This window comes from Girardinichthys multiradiatus, chromosome Y (assembly GCF_021462225.1).
Source record: "Girardinichthys multiradiatus isolate DD_20200921_A chromosome Y, DD_fGirMul_XY1, whole genome shotgun sequence".
NCBI classification, from domain to species: domain Eukaryota; kingdom Metazoa; phylum Chordata; class Actinopteri; order Cyprinodontiformes; family Goodeidae; genus Girardinichthys; species Girardinichthys multiradiatus.
The window spans coordinates 26,753,616-26,772,952 of NC_061818.1; the positions used below are offsets into that span (position 1 = coordinate 26,753,616).

The 19,337-nt window shown below is 39.5% G+C and overlaps 2 protein-coding genes across 4 annotated transcripts; one reads left to right on the top strand and one right to left on the bottom strand.

Moving 5' to 3' along the window:
• The first annotated feature begins 230 nt into the window (after positions 1 to 230).
• LOC124864824 (ADP-ribosylation factor-like protein 16) lies at positions 231 to 5,095 on the top strand. Its single transcript, XM_047359757.1, has 5 exons — positions 231 to 338; positions 590 to 646; positions 2,548 to 2,664; positions 2,752 to 2,867; positions 3,008 to 5,095. Exons 2-5 carry the CDS (start codon positions 617 to 619, stop codon positions 3,171 to 3,173), a joined length of 429 nt encoding a protein of 142 aa, XP_047215713.1. The 5' UTR covers positions 231 to 338; positions 590 to 616; the 3' UTR covers positions 3,174 to 5,095.
• On the bottom strand, positions 3,939 to 15,700 carry LOC124864822 (epsin-1-like). Of its 3 annotated transcripts, none has more exons than XM_047359754.1 (10): positions 15,530 to 15,700; positions 13,601 to 14,296; positions 10,348 to 10,475; positions 9,641 to 9,718; positions 9,171 to 9,263; positions 8,758 to 8,841; positions 8,537 to 8,666; positions 6,944 to 7,078; positions 6,473 to 6,688; positions 3,939 to 6,115 (listed from the first exon to the last, which is right to left on the bottom strand). In XM_047359754.1, exons 2-10 carry the CDS (start codon positions 14,139 to 14,141, stop codon positions 5,820 to 5,822), a joined length of 1,701 nt encoding a protein of 566 aa, XP_047215710.1. In that variant the 5' UTR covers positions 14,142 to 14,296; positions 15,530 to 15,700; the 3' UTR covers positions 3,939 to 5,819. The 3 variants fall into 3 exon arrangements, with proteins under 3 accessions (XP_047215710.1, XP_047215711.1, XP_047215712.1); XM_047359755.1 differs by lacking the exon at positions 3,939 to 6,115 and adding an exon at positions 6,770 to 6,865 and having other exon boundaries at positions 6,659 to 6,688; XM_047359756.1 differs by lacking the exons at positions 3,939 to 6,115; positions 6,473 to 6,688 and adding an exon at positions 6,771 to 6,838.
• Between the last annotated feature and the right edge of the window lie 3,637 nt (positions 15,701 to 19,337).

The following is a 19,337-nucleotide window of genomic DNA, read 5'->3' on the forward strand; positions in this document are numbered from 1 at the left end:
TCAGAGGAATCTCTGACAGCTTCCGTCGTGTGAACCAATGAGTGCTCTTGTTAGAGCATGAGAATTGTTTTGCTTCCGCTTTATTTATGCGGTTTATATTGCGACCAATCAGAGGCAGGACTGGGATGATTGATTTCTAACTCGACCTATTGCTGTTAAGTTCCATGGTCACGTGGGCGTCACCATGGTTGTCAAGTAAAAGCAACATCGTAAACATGATACCACGGGCTTTACCCGCTACATCAGTGCACGAAAACGCAAAATGAGCAGCAAAGAAGTGTGTTTACTTCTTGGAGCAACTGGTGTTGGAAAGACTTTATTACTTAAACGCCTACAGAATATCCTTTATGCTCTTCTGGATGTTTTTTATCTGACGCTGGAAAAAAACTGGATTAGATAAGCTAAACGGCTAATTTAGTTATTAGCCTTTAGAAACAACACGTTAAGTTATTAAAGATGTTTTATGTTACATAGCTTGAAACATAACTTTTAAAACAATATTTTAAATAATGAAACAAATTTTTGTCTTTACAGATCAAATTAAGCCATAGCAGTTGCTTTGGTTGTGTTTCCTTACAGATTTTTTTAACTGATCAGTTTGCATGGTTCGTGTGAAATGGGTTCGCCTCCATCCACTCTTCCCACAGTAAGCCGTTTTCATGTGACACCATCCAAAGCTGGCCCAAAGAAAAGCAAACTTAGCAGCTGTTTGGGGAATCCAGCACGTTTCTCCTAAGAGCGCCAGAATTCCCACAGAAATCAGGTTTAGAAATGTACAAGTAGCATATTTCTGTCTACTTTGTGCATTTAAATACTAAAAGAACAGGTTCACAAATATAAACTGTAGAGACATATTTGTGCTATTGGTTTAATTAGATGAAAACCATCAGAAGTGCTAATAAATAGCTTTTACATAAATGAATGTACAATTGGTGCAGTCAAGTACAAAGAATTTCGTAAAAGGTTAAAATTTTTGTTACTAATTTCAGAAAGTGAAACTCATGTATAGATTCATTACACATAGAGTGAAATTTTTCAAGCTTTCATTGTTTGTAATTTTAATAATTTTGGCTTACAGATAATGACAACCCAGAATTCAGTGCCACAGGAATTTAGTATATTACATAAGATCAATATGAAAACATACATATTTTAAACAAAAATGCCTGGCTTCTGAAAGTATGTTAATTTCTTTGCACTCAGAACTTGATTGGGACCGCTTTTTCATGAATTACAGCATCAATGCGGCATGGCATGGAGGCGATCAACCTGTGGCACTGCCGAGGTGTAATGGAAGCCTAGGTTTGCTTTGTAGTTGCCTTCAGGTCATCTGCATGGTTGGGTCAGGCGTCTGTTCTATCTTCTTCTTGACAATACCCCATAGTCTCTATGGCCTTCAGATCAGGCCAGTTTGCTGGCCAATCAAGCACAGTAGCACCATGGTCATTGAACCAGCTTGGTTTTTGAACCAGCTTTTTTGTCAGTGTCGGCAGGTGTCAAGTCCTGTTGGAAAATGAAATCAGCATCTCCATAAAGCTTGTTAGTAGAAGGAAGCATGAAGTGCTCTAAAATATCCTGGTAGATGGTGTTGAATGTGGACTTCAGAAAACACAGTGGACCGGAACCAGCAGATCACCCCAAATCATCACTGACTGTGGAAACTTCACACTAGACTTCGAGCAAAGTGGATTCTTCCTCCAGACTCTGGGACCCTTATTTCCAAATGAAATGCAAACTTCGAATTCATCTAAAAAGATAACTTTGGACCACTGAGCAGCAGTAAAGTTATTTTTCTCCTTAGCGCAGATAAGAAGCTTCTGATGTTGTCTGTGGTTCAGGTGTAGGATTTGTCTGTGCGTAATGGGTCTTGATGCGCGGACTCCCGCCTCAAGCCACTCCTTGTGAAACTTCCTCAAATTCTTAAATGGATTTTACTTCACAAGCCTCTCAAGGCTGTGATTATCCCTGTCGCTGGTGCTGTTTTTCCAAACAGACCTTTTCCTTCCACTCAACTTTCTACAAATATGCTTGTGTACAGCACTCTGTGAACAACATGCTTTTTTAGCAATGAACATTTGTGGCTCACTCCCCTTGTTCAGGATGTCAATGACTGTCTTCTGGACCTCTGTGAAGTCACCAGTCTTCCCCATGATTGTGTAGGCCACAATATTGCCACAACATAACATTTATACTGTCAAAATACTTTTTTTAAATTGGTGTTGTCTAATATAAAAATTTTCTGAGACATTGATTTTGGGTTTTCATTATCTGTAAGCCATAATCATCAAAATTACAAGAAATAAAGGCATGAAAAATTAGGGTGTTTATAAAAGCTCTTTTAGCTCATTTTCATGGGGGTGGTACATTTTGTTTACTGCAGTTTTGCACCCAAATATTACATTTTTATGAAGGAAAAATGAGTGAAGCTGAGAAATGGTAGTTGGAAGAGTCCATAATCGAATTCTGTTTAGGCCCCATAGATACACTCTTGGGTCGGCTCTGACAGCACGTTATCACCATAATGTCAACACACTATTTATTCCGCAGGTAGGAACCAACCTAACAGACCTGACCCTGAAAAAGAAGAAGGTGACGGTGAGGGAAATTGGAGGCTGCATGGGCCCCATATGGCCCAGTTACTTCCAGGACTGCTTCTCTGTCATTGTATGGGCTTTGTATACATGTTGCATATTAGCAATTGAAAAAAATGACTGTTTTCTTAGTTTGAACCTTTATTTCGTTTTTATATAGTTCGTGGTGGATTCAGCCAACATTGTTCAGATATCCTCCTCCTGTATCCAGTTGCTGTCTGTGCTCTCTGCTGAGCCTCTGCGCAATGCTTCTGTGCTTATTCTTTTCAACAAGAGGTACGACATCCACATCCATCCAGATGAGCCCAGTTTTCACTTGAAGTCACTTTAAGATCTAATTTCCCAACTTTGTTTCTTAGATCGAGCTTGTTGAGCTATGTTGTATTTCTCTGATGTTTCATTACAACCTTCCTCAGGGATATGCCTTGCATCATGAGCCTTACAGAGATAAAGTCACTGTTCAGAATGGATGACATCATCGCATCGGCTCCTCAGCCTGTCACAGCGCTGGAGGCCAGTGCCCGCTCTGGGCAGGGTCTGCAAGAGGTGTTGAGCTGGCTGGAGTCTGTCGCCGTCAAGTGAAAATGCATTGGATATTTCTCTCCGAGAACTTGGAGAAGCCTTATGGACAATTACATCAACATTCCCAGTTCAAAGTAACAGCTTTGCTTTCAGGTGATTTGATGCCACATTTAGACTCTAGAACAATTATGGGACATATCAAAAGAAAACAAACTGTGGGGGCCCCTTGGTTCCTTGAATAATATACAAGAAAATCTTGTAGGAAGGATAAATTTAGAGGGAGATGTGTAAAATTATTTTTTGGAAGAATTGAATGATTGTATGAAAAAGTCATGACATTTATTCAGTAACACGACTTTAGGTTTCATTGCCAATTATCTTTTATACGGGTCACTCCAACTAATTAAATTCTGGCCTGATGAGCAGTGATTTAACTGCAAGTTAAGATTAAATACAATCTGATCTAAATAAGGATGTGAGTTTGACTTAAACTTTTCCTCTTCAGTTTTAAAAGTTCATAAAAGAGAGAAGAGCAGTATAACTTAGCAATAAAGACAATGTACTTAAAGGGAGCCTACTACTGGTTCTCTAAGTTAGAATTAAAAACTATTGAAAGTCTGTTTTGCATCTAATTTTAATTACCTGCTTTTGTATATAATTAGAATATTGTTATAAAACATCCCAACTATCTTTCAAAGATATGAGCGAGTAAGGAAATTAATATTCAGAGAAAGACTCAAGAAGAAGTACAAATGTTTGCTGAAGCAGTGAGAAGTAGGTCACAGTCGCTCCAAGATACTGTGCTGCTTAGAGAGGAAACCAAAGTACAACTTTTCATATTTATTTATAGGCAAGAAAATGAAGCCCACTGTGAAAAGTGCAGAGTTACATATAGCTGTGCTTAGACCTAAGAATGGATAATTTCTTAAGTGTTGATAAAAGAGTGCAAAAAGGGAAATGTATCACTAAAATTAGGTTCTGGTTAAGTTCTTTCAGCAGAACAATGACCTAAATCACACATGAAATACAAAAAAGGGTTATTGAGAAAAAAATGGACTGATTTAAAACTGGCTGTGGATTATTATTGGGTTAAATCCAAGGAGACCTCTTAAGGCCACTGAGATCTGCCTTTACAATAAGTTTTTCTTACCTGCAAACTTAAGAGCTTGGATTAAAAACACAATATTGTGTGTGGCAAGAATTATCAGGTGGAGGATGGTGCTCAAGTGGCTGTAAAACTATTAAAAAGCCATACAGGTGCAGCTCAATAAATTGAATCTCATTGAAAAGTGGATTATTTAGTAGGTCAATTAAAAAAAACCTCATATAGTGCAGATTTCAAGCATTTATTTTTGTAAATTTCAATAATAATTCCTTAGAGCTAATGCAAATCCAACATAATATAACAATTAAAAAAATGTTTAAGTGTGGCTCAATACTTTGGGATCTTTTTCCTTCCACTCAACTTTCCAACAATATACTTGCATATATCACTCTGTGCACAACCAACCTCTTTAGCAAGGATCTTTTGTGACTTATCCTCCTGTTGAGGAGTGTCATTGACTGTCTTTTGGAAAACTTTCAAATCAGCAGTCTACCTCATGATTCTTTTGTAGGCTATAACATGGTCATGACATAACATTTCTGTATTTAAAGTTGTTTTTTATTTGGGTTTTCATTAGCTGTAAGTTATAAGCATCAAAATAAACCAGAGAAATAAGGCTGAAATACATAAATACGTGTTTAATAAATCTACATGTTTCTTTTTTTATTGTAATTACTAAAATATATGACCTTTTCAGTGACATTTTAATTTACTAAGGCACACCCATTTCTGTGGCAAACAGTTTTTCACACCATTATCAGTGTTGGGGCAGAGCATAAATGTTTGTATATTTTTTGCCATTATATGTGATTTTGTATTTATTTCCTTCATTGGTGTCTGGAATGCTTTATTTAATTAAACTGTTGTTACCAATTCAGTACATTTTGATTTATTTGTGTAACTCTTCTCAAGATTTTATCCAGTAAATATAAAGCAAAGAATCAAACAGCTGTTTTATGTTGCTTTTTTTACTTTGGGCGATTATTTTCTAATTAAATATACTGATGATAACAGAGGAGATGAGAAGAAAAGGCTAAATAATTCTCCATGCAGAAAATGGCTGTAGTTTCTGTTGCTGTAATTGATGAGTTAGTATTTCACATGCAAATGGTTTTACATTCCAGATGCTATCTTGCATATTGGAAATCCAAAGCACAAAGTGTAATTTCATTCCACAGTTATTTTCAAATTATATATGCATTGAATAAACCAGTCAATAGTGGTCTACAGAAGCAACATCGGTTAAATGAATTGATGCAGGAGCGTTTCAGGCGCTGAACAGGTTGTCATGATGCCCGTTGCGAGACTTCGGAGGCCTTTGATCGGTACAACGTAATATTAAAGTGTGCTTCTGTTTCGTTTGAATTTGTAACTCATTAGTAACAGTTCAACAGCTTTCATTGGTCGTTGTGAGGAGTAGAACTAGCTTGTGCGAATATAAGGATTACTGTTTTATACAAAATAAAAACCATTAATAATAGGCTTCTCATACAAGTCTTTAGGGCTGCAGTTTTGGTTTGCAAAATCAGTGTTATTCCAAGAGCATAAACTAATAGCATTCCTCTTTCTTCTAGCCCATATTTTTCCAGTTGGGGTGGTCCTTATAAGAATGGGTTCACGTTGATTTGTTCGGCTTGTATTTCCTCATTACTGGCTGAGGAGAAGGGCAACAAAGGCTCGGGGAGCTTCACTGGCAGTTCCAGACCAGGCGGAGTGGGGTGAGTGAGTGACGAAGGAATGGTGGCACACTGTTGGCTTGTAGGCAGGGGCAGTGAGGCGCTGTATGGCAGGGAGTTGCTTTGGGGAGCTGGAGAGGTGAAACTAGAGCTCATCTCATTCAGGCTGACTTTCGGCTGCTCCGTTTGGAATGGATTGGCAGCTAAAGGAGCACTGAGACCTTAACCAAAAAATATATAATTAGTTTCCTTTGAGAAATAACAAAGAAAACTTCTGTGTGGTTGTGAGAGAATACCCAGAATGTCTGGACCAAGTCATACAGTTTAAAAAGCAATTCTACCAAAAGCTAAGGACATTTATGTAAACATCTGAATTAGGAGAAAGTTAAAAAATAAATCTAGCATTATTTAGGTATTTAGCATATAATAATAATTTTGGTCATCCTTAACCGACCTACAACAGGAAAAATATTCTCTGATCTAATGCTAGACAGCAAGAAATAAAAGGTTATGTGTATTTTTATACAGGGTACGTAAAGCTGAAAGCAAATTTGCAAACATTTATAGTGCAAACATACCTGCTAAAAATGGATTTGTGGGAATCAGCGCATCTAGGTCTACCAAGGAAGCAGCTGTTGGCCCGAGGAAGGACTCAGGTGTCCTGCATCTCCGAGGCTTAGTGTTGGCAAGGCTGTCTCTGAGACCGGACATGTCGAAGAGGTCAGAGACGTCCTCATCTCGACCATTAACACCCACTGGACCACCATCCATTGCTTCATCAAACAGATTCCCATCTAGCGGGAGAGAATAGCAACACTGTCAGAATGTGGCATGCACAAAACATGACACAGACTTGGTTAAAGAATAACATGTACCTGAGGGACTTCCACTTCAAGGTGGAGGTTCCTTCTCTGCTCCTCTACTTGCTGTTTTGTCTGAGAAAGCTAAGAATGGATCGACTCTAGAGGAGGCTGTAGATTAACCAGAATTTATGGCGGTTGTATTTGTTTTGCTTAGTTGTATGAGTGTGTCTGAGGACTCACACTTACCAGCTGTCCAGTCCTGGGCTTTGGGGTGGGAGACATCTTGCAGGGCATTCCAGGGGTACGCTGGAGGTTCCCACGGTGGTGGGGGGCTGTGGGAAGGTGGCACCATCCAGGGAGAATCAGCTCTTGGGACGTAGTCTTCATTTAACAAAACAGCAGTAAATCAACAGTCAGCAAACGTAGTTACCGCCGAAACAGAAAAGTTTAATTGCAAAAATATACATTAAAGTGTACATTTATGTAAGATTATGTACGGGTTATTATGTACAGATTATGCAATAATATTTAGCTACAACAGCTTTATAAATACAGTACCTTGCAAATATATTCATACCCTTAAATCTTTTCTCATTTTGTTGTGTTACCTTTACAAACCTAAGTATGTATTATAAGGATTTTATGTAATAGATCAACACAAAGTAGCACATAGTTCTAAAGTTGAATGTAAGGGATGCTTGGTTTTCAAAATGTTTTACAAATAAAAATCTTGAATTTGGTTTCAGACCCGTGTCAATACTTTATCAAATCATTCCTGACTCCATTCTTTAGAAAATGAACTCAAGTTCATCAGATTAGACGGAGACCACCTGTCATTATTCAAGTCTTCCCACAGATTCTCACAAATTTTAACACATTTGTTGCTTTAATCATCGTAGCTTTGGCTGTAGAAAGTGAACCTCTGCCCCAGTCTCAAGTCTTTTGCAGGCTCTCAAGTTTTCTTCCAGCATCGCCCTTATTTAGCTTCATCCATCTTCAACTGGCCTCGGCAATGAGCATTTTCCATGTCCCTGTAGAACAAAAGCATCCTCACAGCACAAGCATGCTACCACCATGTTTTACCATAAGGGAAGTGTATTCAGGGTGTTGCGCAATGTTAGTTTTCTGACACACATATCATTTTGCAATTAGGCCAAAATGTAAATTTCTTTGTCTCATCTGACCAGAGCAGCTTTTGTTGCTGTGCCTCCTGCATGACACTTTGGCTAACAGCCACAACCACAATTACCTTCTTCTGCACTCTCCCATTAAAAATTCAGATTTGTGGAGTGTGCCAGTCATAGTTGTCCTGTCATAGTTTCTTCCACCTAAGCTGTGGATTTCTGTGGCTCTTCCAGAATTACAATGAGCCTTCAGGCTGCTTCTTGTATTGATGCTCTCCTTCCTTCGCTCCTCAGGTTAGGTGGACGGCCATGTCTTTGTAGGTTTGAAGCTGTGCCATAAACATTCCATTTTTGGATGAGGGATTGAACATCTTCAGAGCCTGCAATATTGTTTTATAGCTACCCATACATTCAACTTCATTACAACTTCTCCATGGCCTGTCTTGTATGTTCCTTGGTCTCTGTGATGCTGTTTGTTAACTGATGTACTCCGACAAACCTCTGAGGTCTTCACACAACAACTGGATTTATACTGATTGGATTACACGCAACTAGAATGTATTTGCTTATTAAGGTGAATTCTAAAGGCAGAATAAAAAAAACATGAATCAGTTTTTCCTTCCACTTTAAATTGATGAACTACATAGTGTTGGTCTATCACATAAAAACCCATTGAGTACTTGTTTGGTCAAGAGTAAAAATCCTGAAGGCTCACCCAGGGAGTCCCTGGGGTCTGTAGCCTTAGCCCCAGCTGCTGCCTGGTGTGTAGCATTACTCCAGCAAATCTCCCTGGGAGGTGCATCTGCAGGTACCGCAAAAATATCAACCAGGTCCATGAAGGCCGTCTGACGACACAAACCAAAGAAATAAATAGGTGTTACACTAACTTATTATTTCAGAACACTTCAGACAATAAAATATTTGAAGTATTCATACCCCGCCTTTTCCCTGCATTTCACGTTTGCTCTCCTCCAGAGCTTTTTGGAGATCAGAATCATCTCCTTGGCGAGTGAGCTGCTCCTAAAAACAGATACAGACACATGGATGCCTTTAAGTGTGATGGCTTTCGGCAAAATACACATATTGTCACATTATGCTATATTTATGACTCTGCATTGTCCTAAGGTAGCCTAGGCACACAGTTGGCAACTAGTAGAGAATTCTCTGGTTAAAGAGTGGAGATTTCAGCGCATTAAAGTGGCAGATTCATTGTATGTAAGAATAGACCGACAAAAACAGAATAAGAATAGATAAATGATAGGGACGCAAGGCTAAAAAGTCATCATTTTAAAACCTGAAAGGTTAAACAGGGTGTTGAAGTTGGCTAAACCTCAAACTGTTGTAACTACCTGCTGGTGTTCCTCCTTGCTCAGGCTCAGGGCTAATTGGAGCTGGGCGTCCTCGTCTATTTCCAGGGCGGGAGCAGGTGCACGTTTGACTGGCTGTAAGAGGAATTACGCATGATTTACATTGTGATCAGAGCAAAAAAACGTTTGGACATCTTCCAGGTTAACTCTGCATGCAATACTGTAAAAGCATTCCAATAAAGGTGAATGGCTGAATCCTTTCAGCAACAGCCCAAAGTATCTGGAATGTGTACCTCAACCAAATTGATTTAAAAGAAGAAATCTATTGGTTAATTATAAAGATGGATGAGGTTAGAAGGGGATTCATCTTTGGAGAAAGATGTCCTTGTCCAATTTAAAAAGTGACTAAAGCATGGGTATTATGAACTAGATCTGTAAGGGAAGAAAAAGGGGATAGTGCATGGAGTTGCAAGGCAAAAGCAGGCTCATCGCTGGTCCAGCTTTACTTTTACCTTCTTGGCCTCCTCTTTGCTGAGTTTCATTGCGATCTGAAGCTGAGTATGTTCATCAATGTCCACTGTGGGAGGTGGCTAGAGTCAAGCAGGAATGATTAAGAGAAACACTGATCAAAGGGAGATGTCCTAACCACGCTATTGCTGAATACATTGAGAAATCATTTGAATAATACAACAATAAGTATTTTTTAAGTACAAAGAGCAAATACATGCTGATCAACTTCTCATTCAAATTAAGCTTGCCCATATATGTTATAAGTGAGCAAAGGTCTCAAACTCTGCCCTTGCCATGAAGACTGATGCAGAGTGTGGGTCTTCAGGAAAGGATCGATACACATTTCCTGTTTAGTTTCTCTCTCACTCACTCACTCACTCACTCACTCACTCACTCACTCACTCACTCACTCACTCACTCACTCACTCACTCAGGTTACCCATTCTTCAGCATCACTCACACTGATTGGTCATGGTGCCATCACTGACAACACACAAGTGCATCTTTTTCATCTGTAGAAAGCGGTGGCATAGACGACAGCCAGGAAAAGTGAGTGAGCAGGAGCTGTTTAATGTTTTACGAGGGTGGAGAATTGTAGCAGCACAGCTAAGAAGTCTCCTTCATCAGATGTATGCTGGAAATGCACACTCAGCTGGAGTGTGTGTGTGTGGGTGTATGTGTGTGTTTGTATTATGCCCGTTAGAGATACCTTTTCACTTTCTTCTCGGCTCATAGCCAGAACCAGCTGCAGCTGCAGCTCCTCTTCTCCAGTAGATGCTGGAATGGCTTGTTCGAGGTCTGGGCCAAGTCGAGATGAAGGGGATGCTACAAGGGAGGCTATAAGGACAGAAAGGGAAGAGAGATTTGAGTTTTAGAGAGAGAAATTGGGAACATTTGGTTGGATGTAGATAGACTGACAGATGAAAAGAGAAGGAGAAAGAAAAAAAAACACCACAGATTTTTAAGATTTTTAAGGTCAGGAAAGAGCCTGCCCTGTTGCATGTTAATTTTCTATTGCCCCTTGTTTAAGGCCTTAGCTGGCATGGCTCGCCACAGCCTGCCCAATTCTGCCTGTGCTGAAAACAATGGTGCTGCTGTGTGGAGAGCGAGGCTGCTGGTGGGGGAGAGGAATGGATGCATTGGATTTGGAGTTGGGCCCACATTATAACCCCAAATCCTCTGAGAGGATCGCAGGAAGCATGTGTGGATTTGGGGAACTGACTGAGGAAAGTCTGGCAGTATACCAGTCTGGGTGCCAGGCTTTGGGTCACTGGGTTAAAATAGGGAGGTAGTCCGCCTGTTCACAAACTGAGCTCCAATCACTTCCAGAGTGCTGCTTCTCAGTATCCCAAGTCTCATCTGAATTACTAGCTGGAAATGAACTTCTACCAACCTCCTAACCTTTACAGCATCCATCAGCATTTTGACAGCTGAAGATCATGAAAAAGTCCATGCTAACCATATATTCTGCCTGTTAAATCACTGAAAACCCAAAGCTGAGGGCCCTGATAAATATGTAAGGAAAATCTATGATGGGCTGGAAAAATGGAAAATTGATGAGTAAGAAAACATTGAGATACTCTCTGAGGACACGTCCATGTTCATGAAACAAGCTGAAGAAATCACTATGGAGCAAAATAGTGTTTTATAAAACCAAAGCTCTGCTCGCAACACCCTTTATGAACACCATACAGACCACATAAGTGCTCAAGTGTTGTATACTGCAGAAAAACCATGTTTGCAAAGGGATTGTGGTTTTCACATCAAGGTTTTCTTTACTGAGTAAAAAGTAAAAATCAAGCCAAGTAAAATCACTTAATCACCAGAAAAAGGAAATATTCTCAAGTAGAAAGTGTTTGTTGTAAGATTTTGTTTATTTATGAAAGCAAACTGCAATTCAGTCACTACAGAAAGGTCAATGGGGTTAAATTGATTCCTCTCTCCCAAAACACATTGAAATACTGTAGATTATTATGTTTGCTGTGGATTAATTATTGTTTTTACAGCTGAAACTGGCACTGAATCAGATAATATATTTACTTTCAATTTTAATTTAAAAAGCAGAGTACATCTATTTTTGTCCCCTTTTTTCAAAACTTAAACCTGTTGTCGAATAAACTTTTAGAATAAACATATTCTACATACAAAATGTTAAAAGATTTGAACCTAACAAAACTTTGCCTAAAAAAACTAGCTTTTTGCTTACATTTAATTTTAGTTACAGCTCCCAATGTTTACATTGTCTTTTGTTGTTTAGTTTGCTATCATCATGTTTTTTTTACCTGTGCAACAAAAAAAAAAGCTTAGCATTTATTTGCATGCGGTTCCCTTTACTCTGATATCCCTAAATAAAATCCAATGCAATGAACTGCCTCCAGAAGTCACCTAATTAGAAAATCTATCTACACTGCAGCTATTAGTGACAAACTTTATAAATCTGGCCTTTATGGAAGAGTGGTAAGGGACAAAAAACAATGCTTGCAAAAAAGCAAAGTTCAATTTGCAGTTGTTCACAAGCAATGATGTGGACACAGCAAAAATGTGGAAGGTGTTCTCTTCAGATGAAACCAAAACTGAACTTTCTGGCCTACATACAAAACGATATGTTTGGTGGAAAACTAATGCTGCACATCTCCCTAAACATTCCATCCCTATGGTGAAACATGGTGGGAATACTTCATCAGCAGAGAAAGAAAAAGCTTATCTGACATGATGGGAAGTAGGGTGGAGCTAAACTTAGGGCCTTAGCTGGTTTCTTCCAGATAGCTTAGGGCAATCCTGGAAGAAACCTGTTGGAGGTTGCAAAATACTTGAGACAGCGGCAAAGGTTCAAAATGACACATAAATCACAGCCAGAATGACATTATAATGCTTTAAAACAGTGGTGTCTGAACTTTGGACTTAAAGTATTCAGAGGCCTATCATTTATTTATTTTTTATTAAACATTTTGAGTTCTTTTCATTCAACCTGCTCAGCAATAAACTAAACTAGAATATTATTTCAACAAAGGGCCACATTGTGGACACCCCTGCTTTAGAGCATAGCATATCCATCTCTTAGAATGGCCAGAATAATAAGTCCAGGGATGAATACAATCAAATCTGTGGTGATATTTAAAAGTTTATATTCACTGATGCTCTCCATTAAATCTGACTGAGCTTAATCTATGTTTCAAAGAAGAATGGCAAACATGTCAGTCTCTTCATGTGCAAATCTGATAAAGACACACCATAAAGGACCTACAGCTGTGATTGCAATGAAAGGTGGCTCTACAAAGTATTGACTCAGGGTGGCTGAATATAAATGCACAATGCACTTTTCAGATTTTTCTTTCTAAAACATTTTTAAAACATGCATTATTTTCACTGCACTTAATAAAATACATTTTAAATAAAGTTTCAGTTTGTAATGTGACCACATCTAAACAAGGTCAATAGGTATGAATACTCTTTTAGGCACTGTATGCCACCTAACCAGGATAATCGCAGCAATGTTGGGACACTTGATGTTTCATCTCTGAGGGACACCAGCTGGGCCCCTTTCTTTTGTAAATCCAGTTTAGCTGACATGACGGTAAAGGATAATGAAAGGAATGCAGATGTCCAACTGTGATGGCAGAGTCTGACTGACATTTACCATAACAAGAGGAGCAGGTGCGCCATTAATACATCCTGAGCTGTAAATATCGGGCTGAGATGCGGGTATCAGAATAGAATAAATTGGATCTTAATAAAGATTCACATGTGAGAAGTCAGCAGAGAAGAATATATAGTTTTAACATTCAGCAGCCACATAATATTATCTATCTGATGATGTTTTTAGCTGTTATGTGTGCATTCCTCAACAATGACGGGTCACATCTGCAGCAAACATTCAGATATCATTCGGGTCAGCATTTGCAAAGTTATGTAACATCTCAAGGTAAGTATGCTTGTGTTTTGTAAAGGTTGGTGCTACTCACAGCTGAGATATGGTGATCCTTTGCATCTGTTGAAATCATCCCCACTGTGGCTTCCCTTGTATCCAGCGCTGCCTCTCCCCACCCGTGATTTAGTCTTCTGTACCTGGTTCCTCTCGCTCTTTAGCTTCGTGTCATCCTTTAACAGAGCCACCAGTTGCTTAGCCTTCTCTCGGACATGGATACCGTGGTCATGTCCATCTCGGTCAACGTACTGGAAGTCTTTAAGCGTCTGAATGGTGAATATGTTGTCCCGGCATGATTTGGCCACACGCTCAGAGCCCATTTTGACCAGGTAGTCTAGTAACGTGAGTGCTTTGTAAACATGGCGCCAATTTTTGCCGTGATCGTTCAGCCTCTTCAAAATAATTCCCATGACTTCAGTAAAGGCCACCACATTGTAGGTCAAGTCTGCTATTTCAGACATGAGGGAGGTAGAGGGTCCCCAGGGGTCATTGGAGGTGGCCTCTCGGACCTTGATCTCTGACTCTGTGTAGTTGTTGACCATGTTTTTCATCTGCCGGCGAAGCGATGAACTCTGCATGATGGTTGCTGTGTTTAACGTCTGGTCAAGGGGAGAACAAACAGCAGGATAGCTAGCCCACTGTCTTGGGCAAGGTATATGCTCAGTTCAGCTGAGAAATACAGAAAGGTCAACACAACCTTCCAACTTCAGTAATGTCCACAACTGTGGTCCTGCTTGAAAAACACAAAGATAATGTGATCATCTGCATTGTTAGCATGCTAAGGACACTAGATTCACACAATTGTAACTTATTTTTATGCCATTATCAGTTAACAACACCTAAAATAACTCAATAACTGTGATTTAAAAAAAACAAAGGTACTACTCGCCAACTGTGTTTTACCTCTGAGTGTTATCAGAAAGGGGAGGAACTGATCCTCCCTGTTGTTCTAGCTTGATTACATCAGACCAGCAGATATAAGGTTACAGTCTAAAGTTTTGAAAACTTTAATAAATAGACTAAACCTTAAAGGTTGTAAGAGTTGTCACTTGTCCTTGAACAGTGACTATTTTGTCTAAATACAGGGTTTCATAAACCCAGATCGTTCTGACAACTATTTTGTAACTGGTAAAATAATCATTTTGGTGAGTAAAAGTTGACAAATCTAAAGCTGATAGGTTACATGATTAAGAAGGTAGAATAAGACAATTGATAAGATTAAATGGTAGTAAGGGTGAAGTTGTGGCAGCATGTTAAATCCTAAAACCCGAATCACCAAAGTGCAACAGACAACATGCTTACATCCGGGCTTAAAACGAGTCTTTCCTGTAGAGATGCTGTTCCTCAAAGCTAATAAGGCAGACAAATAATGTTTTAATATATCTAGTACAAAAGAAGCAGCCTTCATAGTAAGATCAAAGATCATAAGCGACAGGTAAACTCTCCAAATTTTACATCTAATCTGAGTGCTTCTATAAATTGAAAGTATTTGTGACAGATCTGGCACCTTGATTTAGACATTCACATTTTATAACCGTAAAAACCAAGAGCGCTTTTAGAATTTAAGTACATTAAAATACAAAAAAAAAAAAAAAACAGTTTTTCAGAGTTTTCTCTAAAAACACAAAATCTCGTTTGAAGCCATAGGTTTTCTCTTACACTAATCGTTCAGCGGCAACATTAAAATAACTCCCAAATCAGAAACATGTGCTCTCTGAGCAACGTTCAGATTTGTTCAACAAACGTGTAGAGACATTTAAACCCGGCAGTAAATCTGACTTATTTGTCCTTCTGTCCCAAACCAGGACGGCTGATTGGTGCCCTTGTTGCGTCAAGTGGGACGATCGCTTAGGTGAAAGTATGTGACGGTGACTCAGCTATGTTTCCGAGTTTAAAAGTTAAAACATCGACGAAGCCGTGGCAGAAAATTCTGCCGTAAAGTCTTGGTCAATTCCTCCGCTCTTACCTTCATGTCATAGCACGTCAGCAGGGTCCCAACTTGGGGAGGATTTAGGTGGAAAGAGAGAGGTCCCCGCCTCTCGACATATCCCGTAGCTGCCTCTTGGCAGGGGACAACTAGTATGGATGTTTAGAAACGCAGAGGAAACCCGTAGCACTCGGAAATAAGCTGAAACTGAACGCGATGAATGTTTTAAAACTAAAGTTGCGTGTACAATTCTCAAATCCAAGCTCTGGGTTGCAAATTACACACACACACACACATATACACGCAGAGCGAAAAAAATGGATGGAGAGCAGAGTAGGGAGGGAGAGAGGGAGGAGTGCTCGGTGCATGCAGAGTCAGTCTTAACTCTTTCACGTCCTGACGGAGAAGCATCTGTTCTGAATGGAGCAGGTGATCATGCTGAGGACTTCCTATCAGGATCAAACTGACAGGGGTCCCTCTACAAAGTTCTCTATAATAAATGTGCATCTTAATCAATTAAAACACCATGACAAAGTTTATCTATTTTGATGTTTCAATTAGATTAAAATAGATTTACTATATACAGAGGGACACTTCAAGTGTTAAGTTTAAAGAATATGGCTTACAGCTCATGAAAACCAAAAATTCCGAAATGTTAGGTCATGACCATGTTATGGCCTGTATAATCATGAGGAAGACTGCTAATTTCACAAATGTCTAGCAGACAGTCATCGCCGCACTCCACAATGATGGTAAGCCACAAAAGGCCATTACATGAAAGCTGATTGTTCACAGAGTGCTGAATCCGAGCACGATATTGTAAAGTTGGGTGGAAGGAAACAGTGTAGTAGAAAAAGGTTCACAAGCAACAGGAATAATGGTTCGGGGAAACCATGTCATCTACTGGTGGTGGTCCATTGTGTTTTATTAAGTCCAAAGTTCCCATAATCTACCAGGACAGTTTTAGAGCCCTCCAAGCTTGTCTTTGCTGACAAACAAAATGGAAATATTTATCTCAGCATGACTTGTCACCTACTCATACTGCAAAAGCACTAATACCCGCATTAATGACCACTGTGCTTGATTGTCTCCAAACTGATCTGACCTAGACCATATAGAAAATCTGTGGGGTGTTATTCAGAGGACGATGAGACACCAGAGCTAACAATCCACATGAGCTGAAGGGTGAGATCAAAGCAACCTGAGCTTCTTTAACACCTCAGCAGACTCACAGAATGATCACCTCTATGCCACGCCACCCTGATGGAGGAATTCATGCAAAAGGAGCCCTGACCAGTAATGAACACTTGAAATAAATCACTCTGGGTGTAATAAATCTATGTAAGACATAGAGTTTACTTTTTGAAATGACAGTGGCATAAAAAATATTAAATTGTTGTATTTTAAGACAATAAATTGTGTTTTTTTCACTTTATATTTATAAACAAATATTATATACAGGTCCTTCTCAAAATATTAGCATATTGTGATAAAGTTCATTATTTTCCATAATGTTATGATGAAAATTTAACATTCATATATTTTAGATTCATTGCACACTAACTGAAATATTTCAGGTCTTTTATTGTCTTAATATGGATGATTTTGGCATACAGCTCATGAAAACCCAAAATTCCTATCTCACAAAATTAGCATATTTTATCCGACCAATAAAAGAAAAGTGTTTTTAATACAAAAAACGTCAACCTTCAAATAATCATGTACAGTTATGCACTCAATACTTGGTCGGGAATCGCTTTGCAGAAATGACTGCTTCAATGCGGCGTGGCATGGAGGCAATCAGCCTGTGGCACTGCTGAGGTCTTATGGAGGCCCAGGATGCTTCGATAGCGGCCTTTAGCTCATCCAGAGTGTTGGGTCTTGAGTCTCTCAACGTTCTCTTCACAATATCCCACAGATTCTCTATGGGGTTCAGGTCAGGAGAGTTGGCAGGCCAATTGAGCACAGTGATACCATGGTCAGTAAACCATTTACCAGTGGTTTTGGCAATGTGAGCAGGTGCCAGGTCATGCTGAAAAATGAAATCGTCATCTCCATAAAGCTTTTCAGCAGATGGAAGCATGAAGTTCTCCAAAATCTCCTGATAGCTAGCTGCATTGACCCTGCCCTTGATAAAACACAGTGGACCAACACCAGCAGCTGACACGGCACCCCAGACCATCACTGACTGTGGGTACTTGACACTGGACTTCTGGCATTTTGGCATTTCCTTCTCCCCAGTCTTCCTCCAGACTCTGGCACCTTGATTTCCGAATGACATGCAGAATTTGCTTTCATCCGAAAAAAGTACTTTGGACCACTGAGCAACAGTCCAGTGCTGCTTCTCTGTAGCCCAGGTCAGGCGCTTCTGCTGCTGTTTCTGGTTCAAAAGTGGCTTGACCTGGGGAATGCGGCACCTGTAGCCCATTTCCTGCACACGCCTGTGCACGGTGGCTCTGGATGTTTCTACTCCAGACTCAGTCCACTGCTTCTGCAGGTCCCCCAAGGTCTGGAATCGGCCCTTCTCCACAATCTTCCTCAGGGTCCGGTCACCTCTTCTCGTTGTGCAGCGTTTTCTGCCACACTTTTTCCTTCCCACAGACTTCCCACTGAGGTGCCTTGATACAGCACTCTGGGAACAGCCTATTCGTTCAGAAATGTCTTTCTGTGTCTTACCCTCTTGCTTGAGGGTGTCAATAGTGGCCTTCTGGACAGCAGTCAGGTCGGCAGTCTTACCCATGATTGGGGTTTTGAGTGATGAACCAGGTTGGGAGTTTTAAAGGCCTCAGGAATCTTTTGCAGGTGTTTAGAGTTAACTCGTTGATTCAGATGATTAGGTTCATAGCTCGTTTAGAGACCCTTTTAATGATATGCTAATTTTGTGAGATAGGAATTTTGGGTTTTCCTGAGCTGTATGCCAAAATCATCCGTATTAAGACAATAAAAGACCTGAAATATTTCAGTTAGTGTGCAATGAATCTAAAATATATGAATGTTACATTTTCATCATGACATTATGGAAAATAATGAACTTTATCACAATATGCTAATATTTTGAGAAGGACCTGTAAATAAAGCGGTCCTGCTAGCCAAGTTATAAAGGTGGCCATTGCCCCTCTAACACCCCCACCCCCCACACCCTTAGTAGTGCCGCTGTAAACAGGGCAGACTCAAACCAAGTTATTATTTAAAATGTGTGGACACGGAGACACAGCTTCCATCTGTCCAAAAAAAAAAAAGCCTTATTTGACATCATAAGAAACAGCTTTAATTGGACATTAAATTTCAGGAGATCTGAGAAAGACAAAAAGAAAAAAAACAAAAAAAAAAACAGCACGTGATCTATAAATATGTCATAATGCATATCATCTCGTTTTCTACAGATCTTTCATGGGCGTAAAACAATGCAGCAAATAACCGTAACAAAAAATGTCAATTTCCTGGAGAAGTTATAAATAGAAAAGTGCGACAGGATTTTTCAGCACGCCTACCAGAAAATCCCGTGAAAAAACTTGTATTTCCTTCCCAGCAGCCTCATCTTTGCCTTTCTGCTTTTTACTTATTTATTGCCTCTAATGGGATATTGTGAAGTCACATTTTTATGCATTTATGCATAATTATTTACCTAAAAATCTTTTTTAGGTACTGTATGTGTATTTGTTTGGAATTTGTGAAATAATTAAACTGAAATTTGGATTGTTTACAGGAAAGATAAAGAGGATCAGTTTCTCATCCTGAGTGAGAAAACGATATCCTAAGTGAGGGAGAATAAACTGTGGGAGAGATGAGTGGGTTTTGCCGCTGACTGAGCAGGATATACAGGAAATACCAGCTCCACCTTGAAACA